Raw genomic sequence first — 21,986 nt, forward strand, 5'->3', positions numbered from 1 at the left:
GCGTATTTTATTAAGAATACCCACTGGATGGTAATCAATGAGCACAAAGTCAAAGCACATTAGAGTAGTTTAGCCGCAAAGCTGAAGCTGAATATGTGATGTCAGAACACAAGAGACATGATGATGAAGAGGAGAAGAAAAGAAGACAGCGTGTACATGCTCGATTTCTCACCAAACTGACCTGTGCGTCTCTCTGCTGCGAACAGGGTGCTGGCAACAAGAGTTTCGACAGTGCTGCGACCTTTAGAATTCGCAGCGTACATCATCAGGTTATACGAAGTGGATGGTGGGAGACCCTTGGCAACAAAAGAAGGCCATTCGTCAAATACGCTGAAGTTAAGATACATTCGCTGATCGAGAAGGCCATAAACTTCCATGTGGAAATGTGGCCTTATACCACCATCGTCTTCACCCGGGGAGCAGTTTGCGACTATGGTATCGGCAGAAATGTTCACCACAGTGCAGTTCTTCAAGGGATCTGGTGGACCTGAAAGTACATATTTTGGAGATAAAACTTATGCGAATGTCTTTTCTTATTGATAATTTTAATTTTCTTCTTTTACTAATTTGAAGGTTTGTTTTCCGTTTTCTCTCAAGAGAAAAATTAATTTCCTCACACTTGAATATATATTTTGCAATTGAAGCTAATCGAAGCTTCATTGCGTCCCGTAATGTTCAGCAACTAGAGCTGATAAAAGCTTCATCGGAGACCTAATGCTTCGCGAATGCAGGTATGGGCGAAGGCAAGATCAACCTCACAACGCGTCTCTATGCCCCCCCCACCCCCGCACACTTATGCTTCTGATTGAAGCTAATCAAAGCATTGCAACTTGGCGTATTTCATAACTGAAGCTGATAAGAATTTCATGGACATCCCACACTGCGAAACTGAAGCTAGTCAAAGCTTCATTGAAGCACCGTATAATTTAATTCATAATAGAAGCTGATAGAAGCTTCACTGCAGCACTGTGTAATTCACAAAAGATGGGAAAATAAACCTCATTGAAGCTGCCAGTCATCTGCAACTGAATATTAAATAATATAAAAAATCTATAATACACATATTCAGTATCTTCATTACAGCCTTACCTATCTTGCAATTGAAGCCTATCAAAGCTTTTAAAACCCATGTTTCGCATCTGATAGAAACTTCATTACAGCACCGTGTAATTCACAAATGAAGCTGATCAAATCTTCATTGCGCGCGCAGCACCCTATGATCCATAATCAATGCAGATTAAAAATGCAGTGCAGCTCCCCCCTCCCCCTATCTATATGCCTTTCCAAAATGATCGAAGCTTCAGTGCAACCTGACGTATTTCGTAATTGAAACCTATTAAAGTTTGACAGAAGCGCCATTGCTTCGCAACTGAAGTTGATCAAATCTTCATTGCAGCACCTTATAATTTGCAATGAATGCAGATTAAAAAGTCATTACAGCTCTGCTTATTCCATAATTCAAGGTGATGAAAGCGTCTTTGATACCCTCAACATGTTTGACATTCAATGCTTAATTGCACCCCGTCGTATTCTGCAATTAGAAGTAATAAAAGCTTCATTGCAGCCCGTCATATTTTGTCATTGCAACTGATAAAACCTTCATTGCAGAGCGATATTTTCGGAAATTTATACTAATCAAAGTTACATCACAGATCCGGTCCATGTAGTGCAACATCTCAGATTCTGAATACACATTGTCTGATCGGACATCAAATATCCTTCTGTTCTATGCGAATAAGTACTTATGTTATAGGTAATCCGAAAATCCGTACTCATGTTGATTCGGATTTGGAAAGTGAAATGGATTTGCCTACTTACCAGTTGGCATAATGTTAAATATACACGGTTCTCTTTGGACTCCGATGCTGTTCCTCGCCCAGCAACTTAATGTACCGTAATCCATCCGAGTTCTGGGAATGTATGTTGCTATGCTTCGAGTCTCCAGACTTACGAAAGTGACCACATCCAACGTTTCAGCAGTGTTATTGAAAATCCATTTGAAAATGACTTCGCTGGGATCTGCATCCACCTCGCAACTTACGTTGACTTCTTCATGTTTGGCAACACCGTAAGCGGTTTTCTGACCTTGTGTACATGCAGGGGAAACTAGAAAATAAATGAGGAAAAATTAAGTTAAGTTAAATCTTTAAAAATTAAATTTATTCAAATGCTCAAATGTAAATTTATTTAAATTTTTAAAATTGAACTAATTTAATTCTGAAATTGAATTTAATTCTGAAATTGAATTTAATTCTGAAATTGAATTTATTGAATTCTGCAAAAATTGAATTTATTGAATTCCGAAATTGAATTTATTGAATTCTGAAATTTAATTTATCGAATTCTGAAATTTAATTTATTGAATTCTGAAATTTAATTTATTGAATTCTGAAATTTAATTTATTGAATTCTGAACTTGAAACGCTAGAATTCCGAGATTGTGTTTATGGAAATTTGGAAATAAATTTCTTTACATTTTTAAAATAAATTTATTTGAATGACCAAAATGAATTTTTTTCGAATGATCTAAATGCATTAAAAACTTCAAAATCGAATGCATTTGAATATATATAATACAAAAATTTTCATCGAAATAAAATTAAAATCTTAATGTGTCTACCGAAAATTCAAAGAATAAAGTCAATGAAAATACGAAAACTAATTCAGTGAGAATTTTAAAAATAAATTCACTGCAAATTGCCGAAAGAAATTGAGTGAAAATTGCATTAGTAAATTAAATAAAGATATATAAAATATAATTTTCGAAATAAGCTACCAAAAGTGAACTTATCAAACTGTCTGAAATTAAATCCGTTTAAATATAAACCAAATTAAATTCGTAAAAATACTGAATAAGATTCGTCAAAACTCTATAATTAAATATTCACTGAAATTGCAAAACGAATTTTATCATTTTTTTTCCAAAATGAAATGTATCTTAATTGAAGAATCAAATATATTGAAATAAAAATGCAAATATATATATATATAAAACCCAAATAAAATTGTTCGTAAAAAACAAAACAAGTGATCGAAACTTACGGAATAAAAACCGTTAAAAAGTTCTTTATAAATTATTACTGCTACGTCGTGCCTGGCAAGTTATCCGAAACATCACCACATACAAATATCACACATTATGACACCAAGGCCGGGATTACACAATAAACTTAATGATAAAAGTTATTTTATAAAACAGGAAAAATTCAACCAATAAGCGCATCGGTTTTATTCGAGCAAATTCAACCGGTAATCTTAATGGTTAAATTTTTCAAGTTTTATCAATGAGATTTTACAAAACTTTTATAAAACTTGAATAATTTAACCGATACGATTATCGGTTACATTCGAGAAAATGCAACTGATAGCGTTATTGGTTGAATTTTTCGAGTTTTATAAATGAAATTTTATGAAACTTTTATAGTGTAATGCCAGGCTTAGGCCGGAATTACTCTATAAAATTTTGATAAAAGTTCGTTTATAAAACTTTAAAAATGAAATCAATAAGCGTACCGGTTGCATTCGAGCGAATGTAGCGAACAGGCTTTTTGATTTTTTTTTTTTAATTTTGTAAAATATATTTTATCAAAATTTTATAGTGCATAATTAACCCAGCTTAAAAATTAAAAACATCACAGGTCGGTGATGAGAAAGGTCTCAAAAATAATTAATGTTCTTTATGGTTTTTTGGGTGCCAATTACTGGAAAAATATTTAAAAATTCCATCACCTGCAGTTCTTGATATAAAATGAAAATTAAATTTTGATAGTACAGTAGATTCTCTCGACAACGGACACCCATGGGAGAGACCAAGCATTTCTTCCGCTAACGGGGAGTGCCCGCTATTGGGGAGGTACGATATGCAGTGAAACCTCGTTTATACGAATTTCACATTTATGCGACGTTTGGCTTCGGTCGTAATCGGGGTTTCTATGCATTTTAGTGTTAAAAATATATGTTAATGCAAAAGTGATACACCAGTGATTATGCATAATCACAAACCGTCTCGATAAGGAAAGTGATTCACTACATTTACAATTTTTACGGGCGATCATAAATAATTCCCAATTGAAGTTGAAAAGTCTGATAAATACAGAAACATTTACGACTTTTCCTTATTAAACCAATTAATTATTTTTACCCGTGATACATGATATTTGCACTTACGTGATATTTGCACTACACGTATTTTGCTATAAATATTGAATTAAATTAAAATTTGTGTGCAAGTGCAAAGATAGAAACATACGTATAAGATAACACTAATCTTATGTTGATCTTAGGTCTATGGCTATAAAAACCGTTAATACGTCTTATAATGTTGGCTTTCTTCACGCGTATCAACACGTGCAAACAAAACCACCATTAACATTTGCAATCAGCATCACGGGTCATAATTGATCAAGCAATTAACTGAAAGATTATCATACTTACGAATACAAACTTGGGATTATATATAAACCACCGTGTTATATGATATGATAAATCGATAAATATATGATGAATTCTCGATTTATGAACAAAAATGAATGAATTAGAGTTTTAGGGGGAAAAAATTGGAATATTTGCCTGATTTTACTGTCCGCTATCGAGAGTGTCTGCTACGGGGAGGGGAAATATATTAAAGCCCTGTTTAACGGGACCGAGCATCAAAAAAGTGCCCGTTAACGAGAGGTGTCACCTAATGGGGAGTATCCGTTACGAGAGGTTCCACTGTAATACCATAAACAACATATGAATCACATTGAAACTGTGGGCTATAAACAAATACAGTAAATCATTACCAATTGCAATTCAGTGATTTTAAGGTGATATTGGGGCGCTGATTCGGAATCAGACATTGGGTTTTTTTTCAGATGGGATCTACTTCTTGAGATGAAGGGAACATCAAATTTCAATGGCGATACCATAAGCAGTACAAACCACAATGAAACTGTGCGTTAGGAATAAATATAGTAAACCATTGTCGAACATATTTCATTGACTTTAGGGCCTACCATTACAATGACAGAGCTGGGATATAAATGTGAAGAATATATTTATGAGGTGATAAAATAAAAAAGTCGAAAATATTTGGATTTTTGAGTTATTTTCCCCAAAATATGAAACCGTTTCGTAAAGAAACCTTACGTTATAGAAGAAAAATGGATTCCATTTTTTGAATCCGCACCGAAAATAATATAAAAATCAGTTATCAAAACTACAAAAGCTTTCAAAAGGTTTTTTTTTGTAGATTCGTGTATTTACTCAAATAGTAACTGCAGCAGCTTCGACGCTATCCTTCAGGAATTTCTTTTCTTAAATATAATCAAAAGTATCAACATTCTTGTGGCTTGGCATTCAATGCAACAAAAGATGTTTTTCATAAATATTGCAATGATTGCAAGAGACCTTACAGAGATATTTTGGGGAAAAAAAACGGACATCACTCGACACTAATAATAGATATATCTGCAACACATACAATAGAATATCATACAAGTATTTGCTTGGTATGTGGATTTTTTTTTAGTTTTTTTGCACAAAATAAAAGTGAAAGTTATTTGGACTCAGCCCCATGAATTGAACACCTGCTCTATTCTTGTTACCATTCTGAGTTGACGGATACGCCCTATATACAAAGCTTTCCGAGTCTCATATGACTGGAGGACTTTCCTCTTTCCTCTCAGACTACTACCCGGAGGTAAGTCACAAATTCAGTACCGCGTATACGAAACGAAACTGAAGGTGGGGTGGAGAAAAAGGAATAAAAATACGGGACAAAATGAGAAAAGGACAGACACACTGAGACATGTCACTTTAAAATACGAAAAAGCAAGCAAAAGGAAGAGCGGCAAAGTGAAATGTATATATACGGAACACAACAAGAGAAGTATATACTCCGGGTATAGGTACGCCGTATATTTATACGGAACGCGAGCGAGACGAAATCACAAAAGTAGCAAGCTGAGACCACAGCTGGTGCCATGACAATGTTGATATTTCCAGAATGTAATGAAAATTTTTTTTTTTCTGGTTTCTGTCACACAACTTCATTTTTAATATTCAAATTCAAGCCAAAGATTGTTGAAGCGAGTATTAGATTCTACAATGTGTGTACCCGTATACAGCATGACGCGTATTTCTTGGGACGGGATAAGTCCCGGTTGCATATCCCTGGTGTTCGGTCATTCAGCATGACCTGTATATGTTACGGTAGATGTGATAAATGCGGTTGTTTTAGATGATAACCGGTTATTAAGCATACTTGGCAAACCTTTTTTTTAAGTTTGATAAATTTCCTTTAAATTTATTACATTTGCCGGCGATTATGCATAGTACCCAAGCGTCTTTGGTGAATTTGATGAATTTCCCTAAATTAATCACTTTTAGTGGTGATTATGCATAGTACCCAAGCGTCTCGTAGGTAAATTCGATTATTTTTTCTAAATTAATCCTTTTGATGCATAATACCTAACCCTCGCGTCGTTGACAAACATGATAAATCGTACTATATGATGTATACTATACATGACAATTCATAAATGCACCGTTACATAGGTGTGCGATCGTAAACGATCACACTTCATTACATCGGGGTCCGAACGATATTCATCACACATGCGACTCATTCGGATTTTTTTTCATGTTTATCAAATGTACCAGTTACACTAGGGCACATAAGGGGTTATACATAATTACAGATAAAGCGATAAATTTTAAGTGTTTATAATAGTTACCAACTGCGCTTGGTTATTATGCATAATCACCGGTAAAATGATTAGTAATTCAGTGAAATTTTTCCAAATTTACCAAAGACGCTTGGATACCATGCATAATCTCCGGTAAATGCCATAAATTTGGGAAATAAGACTTACCAAAACGGTTGGTAAATATGCCTAATAACCGGTAATTATGCATATTTGTCACATTTATCATAACATGTACATAGCACATTCTGAAATCCTACCAATTGCGATTTGCTTGCCAATTGATTGAGAACATTTACATAGTCAATGAATGCAGGGTGATTCAGAACTCATGAGCAAAACGGAGCGATAGAACACATCTAAAAAAACGGTTTTCATCATAAATTGCATGCTTCAAAAATCACCAACGAGACATGCACAGAAAAATTCAAAATCCCTAATGTATTTCGACACACTGTGACCAGGGATCCCACTTGAGTTGGTTACGAAATCTTAAAATATGTCTACGAGTCAAACGTCACGGTCATGAGGAAGCTGCAAACTTGCATTTAAGTCTAATGCAACGTTCCGATTGTTTGCTTGCGAAATGAAGCCATTTGATTCATCTGACCAATTGCTCTTCCGCTGAGCTACCAAGAGTTGAGCTTTTGCAAGCAACTCAAGTGGGATTTGTTTTCAGCATGATACAGTGGTTATATTTTTCTTCTAAACGCGCGCCATAGTGTGCTGAAATGCACTTGGAATTTGGTATTTTTTCATGTAAATTTGCCTACTTTGGTTGGTATTATTGGCCGAAGGTTTATTTGCTCTTTCCATACAATGCATTTCCAAAATGTAAGAGGTGAACCGCTAGACGGCGCTGTCACTGAACGAAGAAAGTCAAACGCTATTTTCGCCACTTATCATCATTTATATCATGTATTACCGATGGGATGGTTTGCTTTAGGGATCAGGAAGACACGGACATGCATTTTATGTATGACGCTGCTGACGGGAATGCTCTGGAAGTCCGAAGACTGTCCGTGGGCAGTGTTTTACGACGAGACTCGTACCAGATCGAGGAAACCTTTGAACGATTGCACCGGTTTCTGCAATCGGAGGCATGCAGAACTTTACGAGCTTGGGCTACACAACAGATTTCGGCAACAGGATAAGTCCCGTGGCAGAGCTCTGGTGTTCATTCGGGATTGTGAAGCTTCTTTAGTACAGACAACACAGCAATAAAAGTTTTTCGACCCAGCACGCGTCTTGTCGGAAAATACTCTGTCCGTTCAGTCTCTGGGTCTCCAGAGCATTCTCACCGGCTAGACAATACATGAACTTCATGTCTGCATGTTCCTGATTCGTGAAACCGGTCATCCTTTCTGCAATCCGCAATTGCACTGACGATAAAAACCAGCGCTTTATGACGCAGCTTATGATGCGTTTAATGACAGCGACGTTTAGTGGCGTTGTTCATCTGTTGCGTTGAGACCATGCATTGTTCGTCGAAAATTGCTTGTTTAGGTGTATTCTACCAATCCTTAATGCTTTGCCACTCAATTACCCGGAATAAAGTGCGAATGTGGTTTCTTGAGTCTATTTAGTTGGACTCCCATATCCAACAGCCAGATAATTGACGCATACCTCTACCTAAAGAGTGGGTAGGTCGAGTAAAGCTTCGGTGTAAAGATGTAAATTGTAATATAGCGATATGGCCAGAGTTGTTGTATGGTGAAATAGTAGTAAAGATGCAGAGACCGTTCCCAAATTTAGGGTCTGAGCATAGTGCCCCAATCCCCAAATTTGGGTTCCGTCTCAACGCATTTCTCCCACCCGGGCACGGCTGTGGGCCTCAAGAGAAAATGCGGGGAGGGACTCCCAAAATGTAGAACTGATTGAAATTTTCAAGAATTTGCCTAGTAGGACCTTAGAAAAATCATTTGGTCCAAGGGCTTGTGATGCTCTTAAGACGGCCCCAGGCTTGTCAACATGAAATTTCTCGCCCCACTTATTGTTTTTTAAGGAATTGTTATAAAGTCATGTTATAAGTGATTCAAATTAGATTCTTGAATATGCAATGGCATTTGCTCACTTCAAAATTCATCGCAGGGTTCAATTTTACAATTGCCATTCAAAGATTAAACAAGATGAAGAAAGTAAATAATTTGGAAAAAATTTTCTATATCCTGGGCACGTGCCCTTTTCGAGAAAAGAGTATTAACACAAAATCATAACTTACATTGGACCCTCAATAAAGCTTCCTCGCTTCTACCTTCGCCCTGAGAATTGACCGCTTGACATTGGTAGCTCCCTCTGTGCCTCCTGCCGACGTTCGTGAGCAGTAGTGAGTGGTTTCTGACGATAACGCCGTAGGCTGGCCTATGTTCCAAAGGCGCCGATTGGAATTTCCATTGGACTTCGGTAACTGGTGGATTGGCCTGTATGTTACAGTCGAAGTAGACATCTGTACCTTCTCTTATGTGTTCGTACTTCTGACTAGCTCCTAGAGCTAGGGATAATTGAGGCGGAACTGGATGGACAAAAGGAAGATGTATGAGTCAACATGGCATAATATGGATAATACTTGTTTGAATGATATTTTGAGAAACAAAAATCGTCATTGGCTGGATATAATTCATTGTGAAACACTTCACCTTACCTCTGTCCACAGCCTCGTTCTATCACTATAAAAACAATTTACTGTCATTACACCTGTTACGGAATTAATTATTTTAGAACATAACTGTGTGCATTTATATTAATTTCACGTATTTGTATTGGTGCTGCTAACTTCTAGAGACGGAACTGCTGATGGACAAAAGATCTTATGAGTGCAAATTAAATTTTTTAAAGTCCGTTACTCGCTTTGGCGATATTTTCTGAGACGGGTTGCAAAACACTGCAAGTTTTACATCGTAATTTATCTCATCCAATTTGATCTTGCTACCTATCAACATAGGTACAGTCGGCCTCACTTATTCGGGTAACGGATAATCTGAGAGAGAGACACACACATACCCCGCTTATACCGATAAAATCCTCTGAAACTAAAATTTCTTCCACACAGACGATGTTAAAGTTCCCCCACTTCATGTCATAATTTCTAAAACTTTTCCTCGAACCTTCACTCGTATCTCGGGGTGCCGTAGATGAGACTTTAACAAAATTTAAGACTCCTCTCACACCATTTATAAGATACCGAAAAATTTTAGTATTATGTCTAGAAGTAAATCTCTACCCCGGGAATTAACGGTCATCACCACAAGTACTAATTGATATCATATGTTGATGATTATATGTGATGGCATCATGTAAGATGAATAAATGACGATAGAGTCACCATACGATGAGTAAGATGCTACAGATGCAAAATGTCACTAGTGATGTCCTCACTGCTATATGAATATGATAATGTGGATAAAAATTATAATGGTTAATAATGCTCAACTTAACTCTAAAACTTTTTCCTACTTAATGCGATTGTGATTCACACGGAAAACTGTAAATATTGTATGCCTATACTAAGTTGGCCTCTGACCTTGACCATATCTCTGGATTTCAAAATCAAAACGTTTACCAGCATATTTCGGGATTTTACGAACTCGTCTTGTTAAAACTTAGGTTTTACCGATCTCGGACTTTTTTACCGGAACATATCCATTTTCGGTCTCTTCCAATTTTAGTTGGAATTTTAAGATTGTCATTTCCGTATGATAGATGGTGCGGGAATTGACTTATGGTAATTAGACAAAGAAGTTTAGGTCAAAATAGGTAGGCAAAAGGGCACTACAAATGCTTAAAATAGACACTAAAAAAAGACATTTATAATTAATGGGAGAATGGAAAAGTAACTGAAAGCTAGAATATTAATGGTACGAAAACTTTAAAATCTTGGCTGCACTCCTTCAATCTACTGTTTCACTAATAGATTAAAATAACTGCAAAATTAGCCAAGTTAATTTGATATCATTATGCGGAAGGAACAGTGTCTGTGGTCCGTCAACATTAGGTTCAGAGTTCGATTCAATCGAGTACTTAATATGTAATTAGCTGACATGCAAGATAGTGCTAGCTGCATTGCCAGGATAATCATATCAAAACTAAAACGTTTTCATATGGAATTATTCAAAAGACATTTTCATAATAACGTCATATTTTTCTTGAAATTTTCAAATTTTAGGTTTTGCATTCGGTTGATCTGCATCGATTTGAAAAAAAAAAAGATCTCTCAATCTGAAGATTATTTTACCATATCTCAAATAACTTGCCATGATCGTTTGCTGTCTATGTATCTATCGTGTGAAAAATACAATTAAAATAACATGGCTCTTAGGGTGTCAGCTTTCACCTTGTTCTGTTGTAGCTATGATGTGAACCAATGGCTATTAGGGCAGTCACCGGTCAGATATTTAACTACAATGCTGTGTAATACGCATAAGCAAGACAAGAAGCATGTGGAGAAATAAACCTTCTTCACAGGTTTGTTTCCAATTTGAAGGTTTGTTCTTCAGATCGATTTAGAAGAAATCTAATTGACTTTCGGCTTTTCTTATACATGCGTTGATTTCGTTTAGGACTCGTATTCTTAATGCAAATTCGACGGTATGTTGATTGCTATCTGAAAGCATCGTTGCTACTTCTATGCACTTCTATAACACTAATTTCCCTATTTCCCCGCCACTTATGCCTATTTGCATTTAGATGGGGCCCAAGAGCAGGAATGTTTTCTGATAATAATTAATACTAATGGTTGAAGATTTCAAAAAAGAAATTATTTCTTGAAGTTCTCAATGCTCTTCTAATCTAAGTTCTACAGAATATGGCCTCAAAAATTCATAAATGCAAACAACAAAATAGTGTCGAAATAGGCATTGACGACAGGAAAAAAAAAGCATGTTCACAAAAACAGTTCGAAAATAGGCAGAAAAAAGTCATTTATGACATTATGAATGGACTTCCGGGCTACAGTAATAATCCATAAATTAGCTTTATTCAGAATACAATCGTAGAAGAATCTACAATTTGAATATACCTATTTAAATTTCTTTCTCTGAAATGCACATTTCGATAATATTTCAGATTAGATATAACGTTCATAGCGGCAGCTTCGAATCAAAATACAGTAAGAACTTTCACACAAGAATAAAGAAACATGATTTACTTATGAAAAAAAAATCGAAGTTATATTCAAAACAGTACTCACGATAACGAAAGACATACGGTAATGCGATTGATAACGTAACAGAGGAAATAATGATAATAAAATAAATTCGGAAAAGGTATATAATATCAAGCAATTTAAGGCATTCTATTCCTTATTTTTTATAAAACGAACGATAATGCGTTTCTGAGCATATCGTGATATTTCCATTTTTTCCCTGCCTATATATAATAAGTAATGAGGTGGTTCTTTTTCCTGTTTTTTTTTTTTTTTTTTTTTTGCATATTACTCCCGTTTCTTTAGTAGATAACGAAAGAATGATAGGCGCACCCTATTCTTAGATGCAGAATATGAAAAAAGAGGTCTTTCTGAAAGCTTTAAGGATGATTAAAAGGTAAAAAAAAAATATGACGGGACTCTTTTCAACTTCCCGTATGTTGATATATATACATGCGTGGCATTAAAGAACATGCAAATAAAAAAACACCGTGAGGGCTGTACCAATGCATGATCAAAATGCATCGTAAGAAAAAAATTTTTTTGTGAAACTTTACTCACAATACACTCGGGAGATAAGACGAAACAAGGCATCATCTTGCGTTATCCCTTCTATTCAACCTTTCTTTTCGTTTTAGTGCTCTTTTGTGGATATATGACAGAATATCCTTAGATATTTTTTTCTTTTCCCTTCTCCTATTGGGCGTTCAGCACCGGATATTTCCGATCGAATTTTCATGAAGACTCGGTGAAATCAACCGAATACAGCCCCTTTTATTAGCAAGCAATACCTTTTAACGTAACTTTTAATTTTGTGTGTGTGTGTGTCGATTACATTTACAGATAAGATGATAACAAATGTGTTTTGAAATGATGAGTTTATAAAGTGAGGTGTGTGGTTTTTTTTTCTGGATGATTACTGTTTGAAGCTGTTATCGTAGTCATTTAAAAAGGGAGTGCAGTAAGGTGGGTTGAATGAGCCCAGTGCCGTCTTAAACGCATGGGCCACCCGGGCACAGCCCGGGGGTCATAGAAGAAGAGAGACCTCACAAAAATGAGATCTGGTTGAAATTTTATGCAATTTACAATACAATTTATACAATTTAGGGCCTCAGAAAAACCACTTGGCCCGGAGGGGGGCATGATGCTCTTAAGATGGCCCTGGATGAACCGTGAGTTATTTTGAGGCACGTCTATGTTAAGGTAAAAGAGATAGAAATCCGATTTTTTTTCTTACATAATAATCCGGTTATAGTGCATAATCGTCGAGTATTTTGGTAAGTCGATAAATTTCCGTAAGTTTATCACATTCACCGGCGTTTATGCTTGTTAACCAAGCATTGTTGGTAAATTTAATAAGCGCTAGAAAATTATCACTTTTACGAGGAATTATGCATAATACCCAAGCGTCGCGCCGTTGGTAGACATAATAAATCGTACTATATGATATATACTCTGCACGATAGATAATTCATACATACAGTTCTTTCTTTCTTTCAAACCGAACACAACTCAGCCATGGGAAATTTACTACCGAATGAGTTGCGCCAGAAATGTGCGTATGTACCTAACAGTCTTAGTGTGTATCTGGTGTTGCACATGCATTTTAGTGAACTCATCTATATTTAGTGAGTAAAGTATAATGACTGAGTATTTGCACCACTGTGGGTCTGTTGCTCATTTCGGAGGGACATTTTACGGGGGAGAACATCTTGCATTTATGTCTCGAAGTTGGAAAAACCCCTTGGAAAATGACCATCTTCAAGGAATCCTCTGGAAAATATTCATCGATTAGTCCCTTCATTATCCGGGAGTATCCTGGTAAGTATAACTTCTCTCTGCGACATTGCTATAACCTGTTTTTATTGAATTCCTTTTGATGTCTTGAACGAGTCTAGGGTTCAGAGGAATCGTGCTGGAGAAACGCCACTCTATACTATAAGCTTCTAAAGTGTGGGACGTTAATATTTTTTGGCACATTCTCAGTTTTTCTTTCGCACAACGTGAAGTTATAGCTTCTGTACGGCAAATATTCATATATAGAACGTGTTTCAAATTTCAAAAATTATTTTTCATTCTTTGATTGCTTTTAACCCTGGTCAGATCATGTAATCTCGTCGGTACTATTAAATTGTGATATCTACTTTACCGCACACCAACTCTACTATCCTCACCGTCATGTCGTAATACGGCAATTTACTACCATTAAAGTTGGGTGGGAAATGAAGGCGTCATCTATCTGTGGTTTCCCCAGGCTCGGCAGGTAAAGCACGTGCTTTCTATGTTCGAACCAGTGGACCCTGACTATAACCTTCGTGGTGGAAGATGAATAAAACTGATATCTGTGTGTGTACATGTTACTTGAATTAAGTTTAATTTGAAGAAAAAAAATTCTTACACAGTATGTCCAGAAGCCAGTCGTCATCAAAGGCACTGTTGGCGAGATCTGGGTTTTGAGCACGGCATATCAAACGCTTCCCGTGTTCCTCGCTAGTTGGACGGAATTGCAGAACACTGACTGTGATGTTGCCATCCTGAGAGATGGACTCTTTTGCCAGATGGTCCAAGTTCTCTTGACCAACCCACCAGGATATCCTTGCTGGCGGTCTTGAGCCAAACGCCTGACACGTTACTTCAATGGTCTTCCCTTCGGGAAGAGACATAGGGGACGTGTTGATCCGGACGTCCTTTGGAGCGACTGTTGTAATAACGTTAAAAAAAAAAGCGCTTTAGAAAAACCAGGTTTAAAAATACCAATTAAAATATATATTCAACTCATATTTTATAACGAATTAATACCAACACTGCGACTCGTTGAAGCTAAAATGTTTCCTGTCGTACTTACGACTGAGATCAATGGTAACGGAACTGGAGACGGGCACGGTTAAGTTTGTATTTGAAGCTTGACACGTCAGCACGGTGAGCATATCCTCTCTCTGCAGGTTTATAAGATTCAGTTCGTTCCTGACCACACCTCTGTCAACCGTCGTGTAGGAATCGTCTAGCAACGTCGAACCTTTCCACCACGACAGAAATGGAGCTGGTCGTCCTAAAATTTGAGAAATCTCGTTGAACATTACTCATCATTTGCATCAGTGTATACATACTGCAATGATATAAAAAATAATAATAACGACTAAAATAATCAACTTCTAATTATTGTAGAATGATGTGCGTGGATATAGAGCAGTGATTCCCAACGTGGGCGTTAACACCTCCTGAGGAGCGATGGAACGTTCAAGGGGGGCAGTAGAAACTACTGGTATAACATAGGATCTTGTGGGTCGGATTGCGTTGGGGGCGATGGGAAAAAATTTCTGAAGAAGGGGGTGATGGGGGCAAAAAGGTTGGGAAACTATAGTATGGAGTCTTTGTAGGTATCATTTTAATCTGAATATTTGTTGTACTCACCTCCGATAGCTTCGCATATAAGGCTAACATCAGATCCTTCTTTAAATGGACCAATCACTCCAGATAGAGTTATATTTTTAATGTCTCTAATGGTCAAGCTCTTTGGTGGAACTGAGAAAGAAATACATGTTGAAAAATTAATTGATCGGTTTTGGCATGGTTTGCAATAATCAAATAAATAATAATTGTAATAAAAGTGCATATCAATAAGCAGAAGTTATTCATAATATTAAAAAGCTGGCTACAGCTAAAATGTCATCAGAAAATTGTGAAATTTTGGGTATGACTTGACACACAAATGCAAACACAAAATTAGAAACTACAACAGGCGCATTGTTCAACAAGGTGGCTGGAAACAAAAGGAGAAAATAAAAATGTATTAAAATAAATAATATTTTATTAAAGCCAATAAATTATAGTTTAGATAAATGCCAATAAAAAAAAATCGACAAATTAATGGCTGTCATCTAAATTGGCATTACCCAAAAGTAAAAAGCAAGAAAATATATGTATCTGCCCATATATAAATATGGTTGTCATTCTTTAAATATGGATAGCTCCTTATCGATCACTCTTACACATCCTATCATATTTCCCCTTGAGGTTGTCTCTCGTCGAGGAATTCACGACATCAGAGGGTAAATAGCTATTCCATGCATTTGCAATTCTGTTGGAATAAAACTCACTGCGACACAATATCCTAGAATTATCCCTAATGAATCGAAACTGGTGTTCTTGAGTCGAAGCATTTGGGAGACGCGTTAATAAAGAAATGGACATTTCTTTCTGCGAAAAAAAAAATCCAAATATCCCCAATAGATATTACACATTTGGGCATTTTATTAATGGATCACCATTTAGCCACACTTTTTACTGGTACAATTTTTATCTCATCAAAACATGTTCCATATGATGGCCATCATTTTCAGCCACCATCTGAGATGTTGGAAGAACGCACCTTCTATACTATTTCTGCGGAAACGGATTTTCCTCCTCTTCCAGGACGAGTAGACAACGATCCTGTTTCTTCAAATTTCGTTTTCAATTTTCGGAAGTTTTCAACATTGACAGCGCGAATCCACTTCAAAGCCCGAAATTTCCGTAGAGCAGCTTCTGCGGAATCAGAGGTTTGGTAAAACAATTTCACTTGTTATTAAAGTTGTTTCCCGAACCGAGCGATCTCGTAAACGTAAAGTCACTGTGAGTAACAAACACATAGAAAACAAGATATCCGCGAATGTTTCTAGGTTTCATAACAGCAACTGCGTCGCGTCGAAAAAAAAAAATACACGTATATTAGACTTTTAAAGTAATACGCCCTCTGGGGGTGACATTTGGAACTTCGTTCCCCCCTGAAAGAAATTATTATTCCATTGAAAAGTCATCCACAAAAATTTGGTTTCGGCTGTGGGCAGTTTTGAATGATTTTCTTTAATTATGATTCCCTTGTATTATGTGGATTCATAACTACATCTACATAATTTCAGAGCTTTCGGTATTTGGTTTTCTGTGGTTCTCAGCTTGGAAATGCGAATGCGAAGCGATCTCTTCTCAATTTTGCCAGCTTTATTCCATTCTACTGATTTTTTTTGACCAACCTTTCCTCAAATTTGCCGCAACGTCGAATATTTCTCCCTAGTCTATAACCCTCCAAGTCCTTCTGGAAAAGATATTTATGCGTCTGTAATTGACTTAATTCAGAAAACCAATCTCTCATCTCATTGATGATTCCTAGATCAAAAAAAATTGTTTTTCACGAACGTCATTTCGATAACGGCTTTTTTCTGTAGGTATGCAATTACCTTCATCCATTACCACGCTCTTATTGTTTCCAGCCTCATACAAAATGGGGGGAAATTCCGACTGAAATCAGTATGATATACGATGGAAAGACGATGTATGAAGTGAAAAATTGGTAGCACCAAAAGATACTGGATATTTTACTTATTTTTGTTCCAAGTCATTGGGAATGAATGGACGTCGTTATTCTAAAAATTGAATAAAGAACGAATCTCATTAATCTGTCGGAGCGATACAAAGGACTCGGTTGAAGTGCAGAAAAACAAACAGATTAATTGGACACATGGACCAAAGGAAGGGAGAGACAGAGAGAAAAAAAACCATTCCAGCACATCTAAAGTGAAACTATGGCATCAATATTCTCAACTTAAGTCGGTTGTTATAAAAGCCAATTCTTCTCCAGACTAATTTATGGTCGTTTAACACGCTATATGTTTTGCTCCACGACCACACACACACGCGTTGCGTACCAAATTTTTTTTTTGTTTCTGCTCCAAAAACAAGGCAAAAGCGAAATCCACCCTTTCCATGACGGCTACTGAAAATTACTCCCTCTTTCTTACTCCATTGAAAAGCATAAATCGTGTGTGTGTGTGTGTGTTGGAAGAGGTAAAAAGGGACCTTAAGGAAAACTTTAATCGAGTTGCCAGTAGTGAGAACGAACGATTATGAGGTGTTATCACACAACCATGATATAAAGCGGTTCATTAATTCGCCTTTGTTTTCAATTAATTACTTTAGCCCACTTAACTCTTAACGTAATTAATGAATTTTTGTTTCCGCCCGCGCTTTCCGACATATTGTTTTAAAAGTTTCGGATTCCTTGAAGTAATTTTTCTTTTTTGAGACATTTTTTTTCCTCATTCTTGTCTGAGACATCGACTACCAGTTTCTTAGACGTTTTCTCTTTTCTCTGAGATTTTTCTTCTTTTTCTTCAAATATATAGCATGCTTTTATGATGTCAGCAGCATTTAGCCTAAACTATAATCAATTCGGGACCCTAAACGAACCTGCTTGCTGATATCTCTTCCTTGACTCAGAGAGGCGGGCCATGATCTGGTTAGGAGGAAGAGGAGAAGACCCTAAAAAACAACCATCATTCGGGGGCCTTAAAATAAAATTATCAATTCTGAGGCCCTAAACTACTTCAACAAACACCAACTCTGGCCATATCGCTATATTTCAATGTACTGCCATTAGTGAGATGGGCTGGAAGCGAAGGCGCTGTCTATAGGTGGTCGCCTCGAGTTCGTTAGGGAAAATATCTTATCTATATCCTCCCTTGGGTTCGAACCCGGGACCCTGACAACAACCTTCACGATGGTAAAACGATGGTGATAAAAACATTATCACCATGCCACTCGGGCACTGAGGCCATAAACTAGAACCATCAATTCTGGGACCATTTTTGTTCCCCCTATACTACAATTAACAATTCTGGGACCAGTTCTGTTCCCTCTATACTACAATTATTAATTCTGGGACCAGTTCTGTTCCTTCTATACTACAATCAACAATTCTGGGACCAGTTCTGTTCCCTCTATACAACAATACTAGGACTAGTTCTGTTCCCCTACACTACAATCAACAATTCTAGGTTCCCTAAATAAGCATAATCTGGGTTACCTTAATTAGAATCACCAATTCTAGGTTCCCTAAATTAGAATAATCAATTCTTGGTTCCCTAAATAAGAATAATCAATTCTTGGTTCCCTAAATAACAATAATCAATTCTTGGTTTCCTAAATAAGAATAATCAATTCTGGGTTTCCCTAAACTAGAATCATAAATTCTGTGACCCTAATCTGTAATCATAAATTCTGTGACCCTAACCTGTAATCATAAATTCTGTGACCCTAATCTGTAATCATAAATTCTGTGACCCTAATCTGTAATCATAAACTCGAATCATGAGTTCTGTTACCTATATAAGAATCAACTCGTGAGTTCCCTAAACTAGAATCATCAATTCTCGGTTCCTAACTTCGAATCATTAATTCTATGTTCCTATACTAGTATCATTAGTCCTGTGTCCCTATACTAGTATCATTAGTTCTGTGTCCCTATACTACAATACTAGAATCATTAACTCTTCGACGCTGAACTAGAATTATCAAATCTGGCGACCTATCTAAACTCGGATCAGAATTCTGTGACCCTAAACTCGGATCATCACAACTCAGAGTTCCTTAAACTAGTATAATGCAACTCTCTTTGGGTTCCCTAAATTAGAATCACCCACTACTTTCTCAGATATTTTCTCTCTTTTCTGAGATTTTTCTTCTTTTTTGTGTTTGCCTTCGCGTACATAACAGGATTTTTATGATGGCAGCTGACTTGGGAACGTGACGTCATAAAGAGTAGAAAGCAGGAGAGAGGGGAAAAAAATCTGGAATTTTATTTTTTATGCGTTTTTCCTGGAAAGTATGCTCTGTAGAGACTTTTATATTTCAACTAAAAAAATTTCCCTGGAATCAGTTACGCGATATTAAGAAAAAAAGTATAAATTTTTCTGTTTTTTTGCAAGAGAGGGAGGACCGAGAGAATATATGATTCAAGACACGTTCTTGGTGTTTTGCTTCTAAATTTGGTGACTATCAGGAAAGCACTCCTGGTGGAATAAGTTTTTTGGAGAAAAATAACTTAAAATATATAACTTCTGTGTGGGTTTAGGATTATTAACTATTCATATTTGGAATTTTTTGTTTTAGATGAAAGGCTACATTTTTTCTAAGAAGTATTTGAGATAACATGAATTATTTATAGATAATTTTTCATTTATCTATTTTTTACTTTTGAACAGTTAAGACCAGTCTTCTTCAACCGCTTGTCCATGGACCAGTAGCGGTCCGTAAGAATTTCCCACTGGTCCTTGAAACAATTTTCCCAATCGATAATGCGGTTATATACTTTCAGATTTTCTTGAATTAGTTATTAATTTTACATTCATTGAATTATTATATATATATATAGCTCTATTCTTATATATATATATACAAATGTATATACGTGCGTGTGTGTGTAAAACACACGTATGTATTTGTTTTGTGTGTACAAAACAAATACAAAAGGAGAAAACAAAGAGAATAAATGGAACTATGAGGAGGGTCTTCATCAGAGGGACCCCCCACCCCCAAACTTGTCCCAAAAGCAAAAAATGCTTCTGCTGATGGTAAAACAAAAATAGGCATTATTTTACCATCCGTTCCTCCGATATGTTTTGCGAAACAAGCTATGGAAGTCAAAGAGAACATGAGAAAAAAGGTATGTTTAGAGTATTAAAATGTTAAAATATGTTTTAGAATATTAAAAAAATCTTTTGCCACCATCACTGCTATAGCAGTTGGTGCTGCAAGTGAAAAATCTAAATTTGATATGTCTTTTTTGAAATTTTGAGCTTTTTATATATATTTCTAGTAATTGCTTTTGTCGGTCTTGAAATTGTAACTCACGTGCATTTAACTTCTGCCGGTCCGCAAAATTTTTCAACTGTTTTACCGGTCTGCTGCTGCCAAAAATTTAAAGAACACTGGTACACACGATTATGTAGGTTTGTGTAAACTATATACAGGGTGTAACGAAACTGATGGCCAGGATTGTAAGGGGAATATAGAACGGTCACCCAAACAAACAACTTTCACCATAGAATGTGCGGTCAGGGAACAAGTGGCGAGCCACTTGAGGACGTCAGCGTGGTGAAAATGGAGAACACAGTAAAAATGAATAACAAAGGATAAATAATGTTTATTATAGAAAACTTGACAGCAAATGCTCAAATGAGCAACCACTAGCTACTATACAGGTGTGACATCGGCGACGGGTAGAAACCACTACTGCTAAACCGTACATGCAACTCGTACACATTCCTCTACGGAATTTCGAACGGATGGGCACATGCCGAAATGTGCGTGTATGTGTTGTGAACCTAACGTATTTATGTTATCGAGTTGTGCTTGTTTCGTGTTCGTGCTGCCATCTGGCTTTCATTTTCTGAAGTAAAGATGTAAATGATTGACATGAATTTTCATTTTTTTCAGTATCGTGTTGTAAATCCGCCTACTCTCTGCGACTTTTTCAAATGGGGAACGGGCTCGCATTTACGCCTCGAAGCTAAAAAACCGCAGAAAACCAGCTTTAGCCGATCACCACTGTGAAGTCAACACGACGTGGCATGGAACAGACGTTTGGAATGGTCTGAAGTAGTGCTGGAGGTAATTGACACCATGAATCCTGCAGGGCTGTCCATAAATCCGTAGGAGTAAGAGTGGGTGGAGATCTCTTCTGAACAGCACGTTGCAAGGCATCCCGGGTATGTTCAATAATGTTCATGTCTGGGGATGTAGGTGGCCAGCGGAAGTGTCTAAAGTCAGAAGAGTGTTCCTGGAGCCACCACTTTGTAGCAATTATGGACGTGTGGGGTGTCGCATTGTCCTGCTGAAATTGTCCAAGTCCGTCGGAATGCACTATGGACATGAATGGGTGCAGGTGATCAGACAGGATGCTTACGTACCTGTCATCTGTCAGAGTCTTATCTTGACGTATCAGGCGTCCCATATCACGCCAACTGCACACGCCCCATACCATCGCAGAGCCTCTACCAGCTCGAACAGTCCCCTGTTGACATGTAGGGTCCATGGATTCATGAGGTTGTCTCCATACCCGTACACGTCCATCAGCTCGAAGCAATTGGAACCGAGACTCGTCAGACCAGGCAACGTGTTTCCAGTCCTCAACAGTCCAATGTCGGTGTTGTCGGGCCCAGGCGAGGCGTAAAGCTTTGTGTCGTGCAGTCATCAAGGGTGCACGAGTGGGTTTTCGGCTCCGAAAGCCTATATCGATGATGTTTCGTTGAATGGTTCGCACGCTGACACTTGTTGATGGCCCAGCATTGAAATATGCAGCAATTTGCGGAAGGGTTGCACGCCTGTCACGTTTAATGATTCTC

General features: G+C 36.9%; 1 protein-coding gene across 3 annotated transcripts in view; it reads right to left on the bottom strand.

Annotated features, from left to right (window-relative positions):
• Positions 1–21,986, bottom strand: part of LOC149063898 (synaptogenesis protein syg-2-like) — a 553,183-nt gene that overhangs the window by 84,053 nt on the left and 447,144 nt on the right. For 2 of the 3 annotated variants that reach the window (XM_089255271.1, XM_089255270.1), the window contains exons 3-8: positions 15,241–15,351; positions 14,675–14,878; positions 14,228–14,527; positions 8,911–9,201; positions 1,819–2,106; positions 182–487 (exon numbers count right to left, since the gene is read on the bottom strand). In XM_089255271.1, the coding sequence (XP_089111397.1) occupies positions 182–487; positions 1,819–2,106; positions 8,911–9,201; positions 14,228–14,527; positions 14,675–14,878; positions 15,241–15,351 (1,500 nt within the window). The remainder of the gene's footprint in view (positions 1–181; positions 488–1,818; positions 2,107–8,910; positions 9,202–14,227; positions 14,528–14,674; positions 14,879–15,240; positions 15,352–21,986) is intronic. The other variant, XM_089255272.1, reaches the window with a different exon arrangement.

Source organism: Pholcus phalangioides, unplaced genomic scaffold (genome assembly GCF_987345545.1).
Source record: "Pholcus phalangioides strain wild (caught in Gottingen) unplaced genomic scaffold, Ppha-v1.0 ptg000042l_1, whole genome shotgun sequence".
In the NCBI taxonomy this organism is placed as follows: Eukaryota; Metazoa; Arthropoda; class Arachnida; order Araneae; family Pholcidae; genus Pholcus; species Pholcus phalangioides.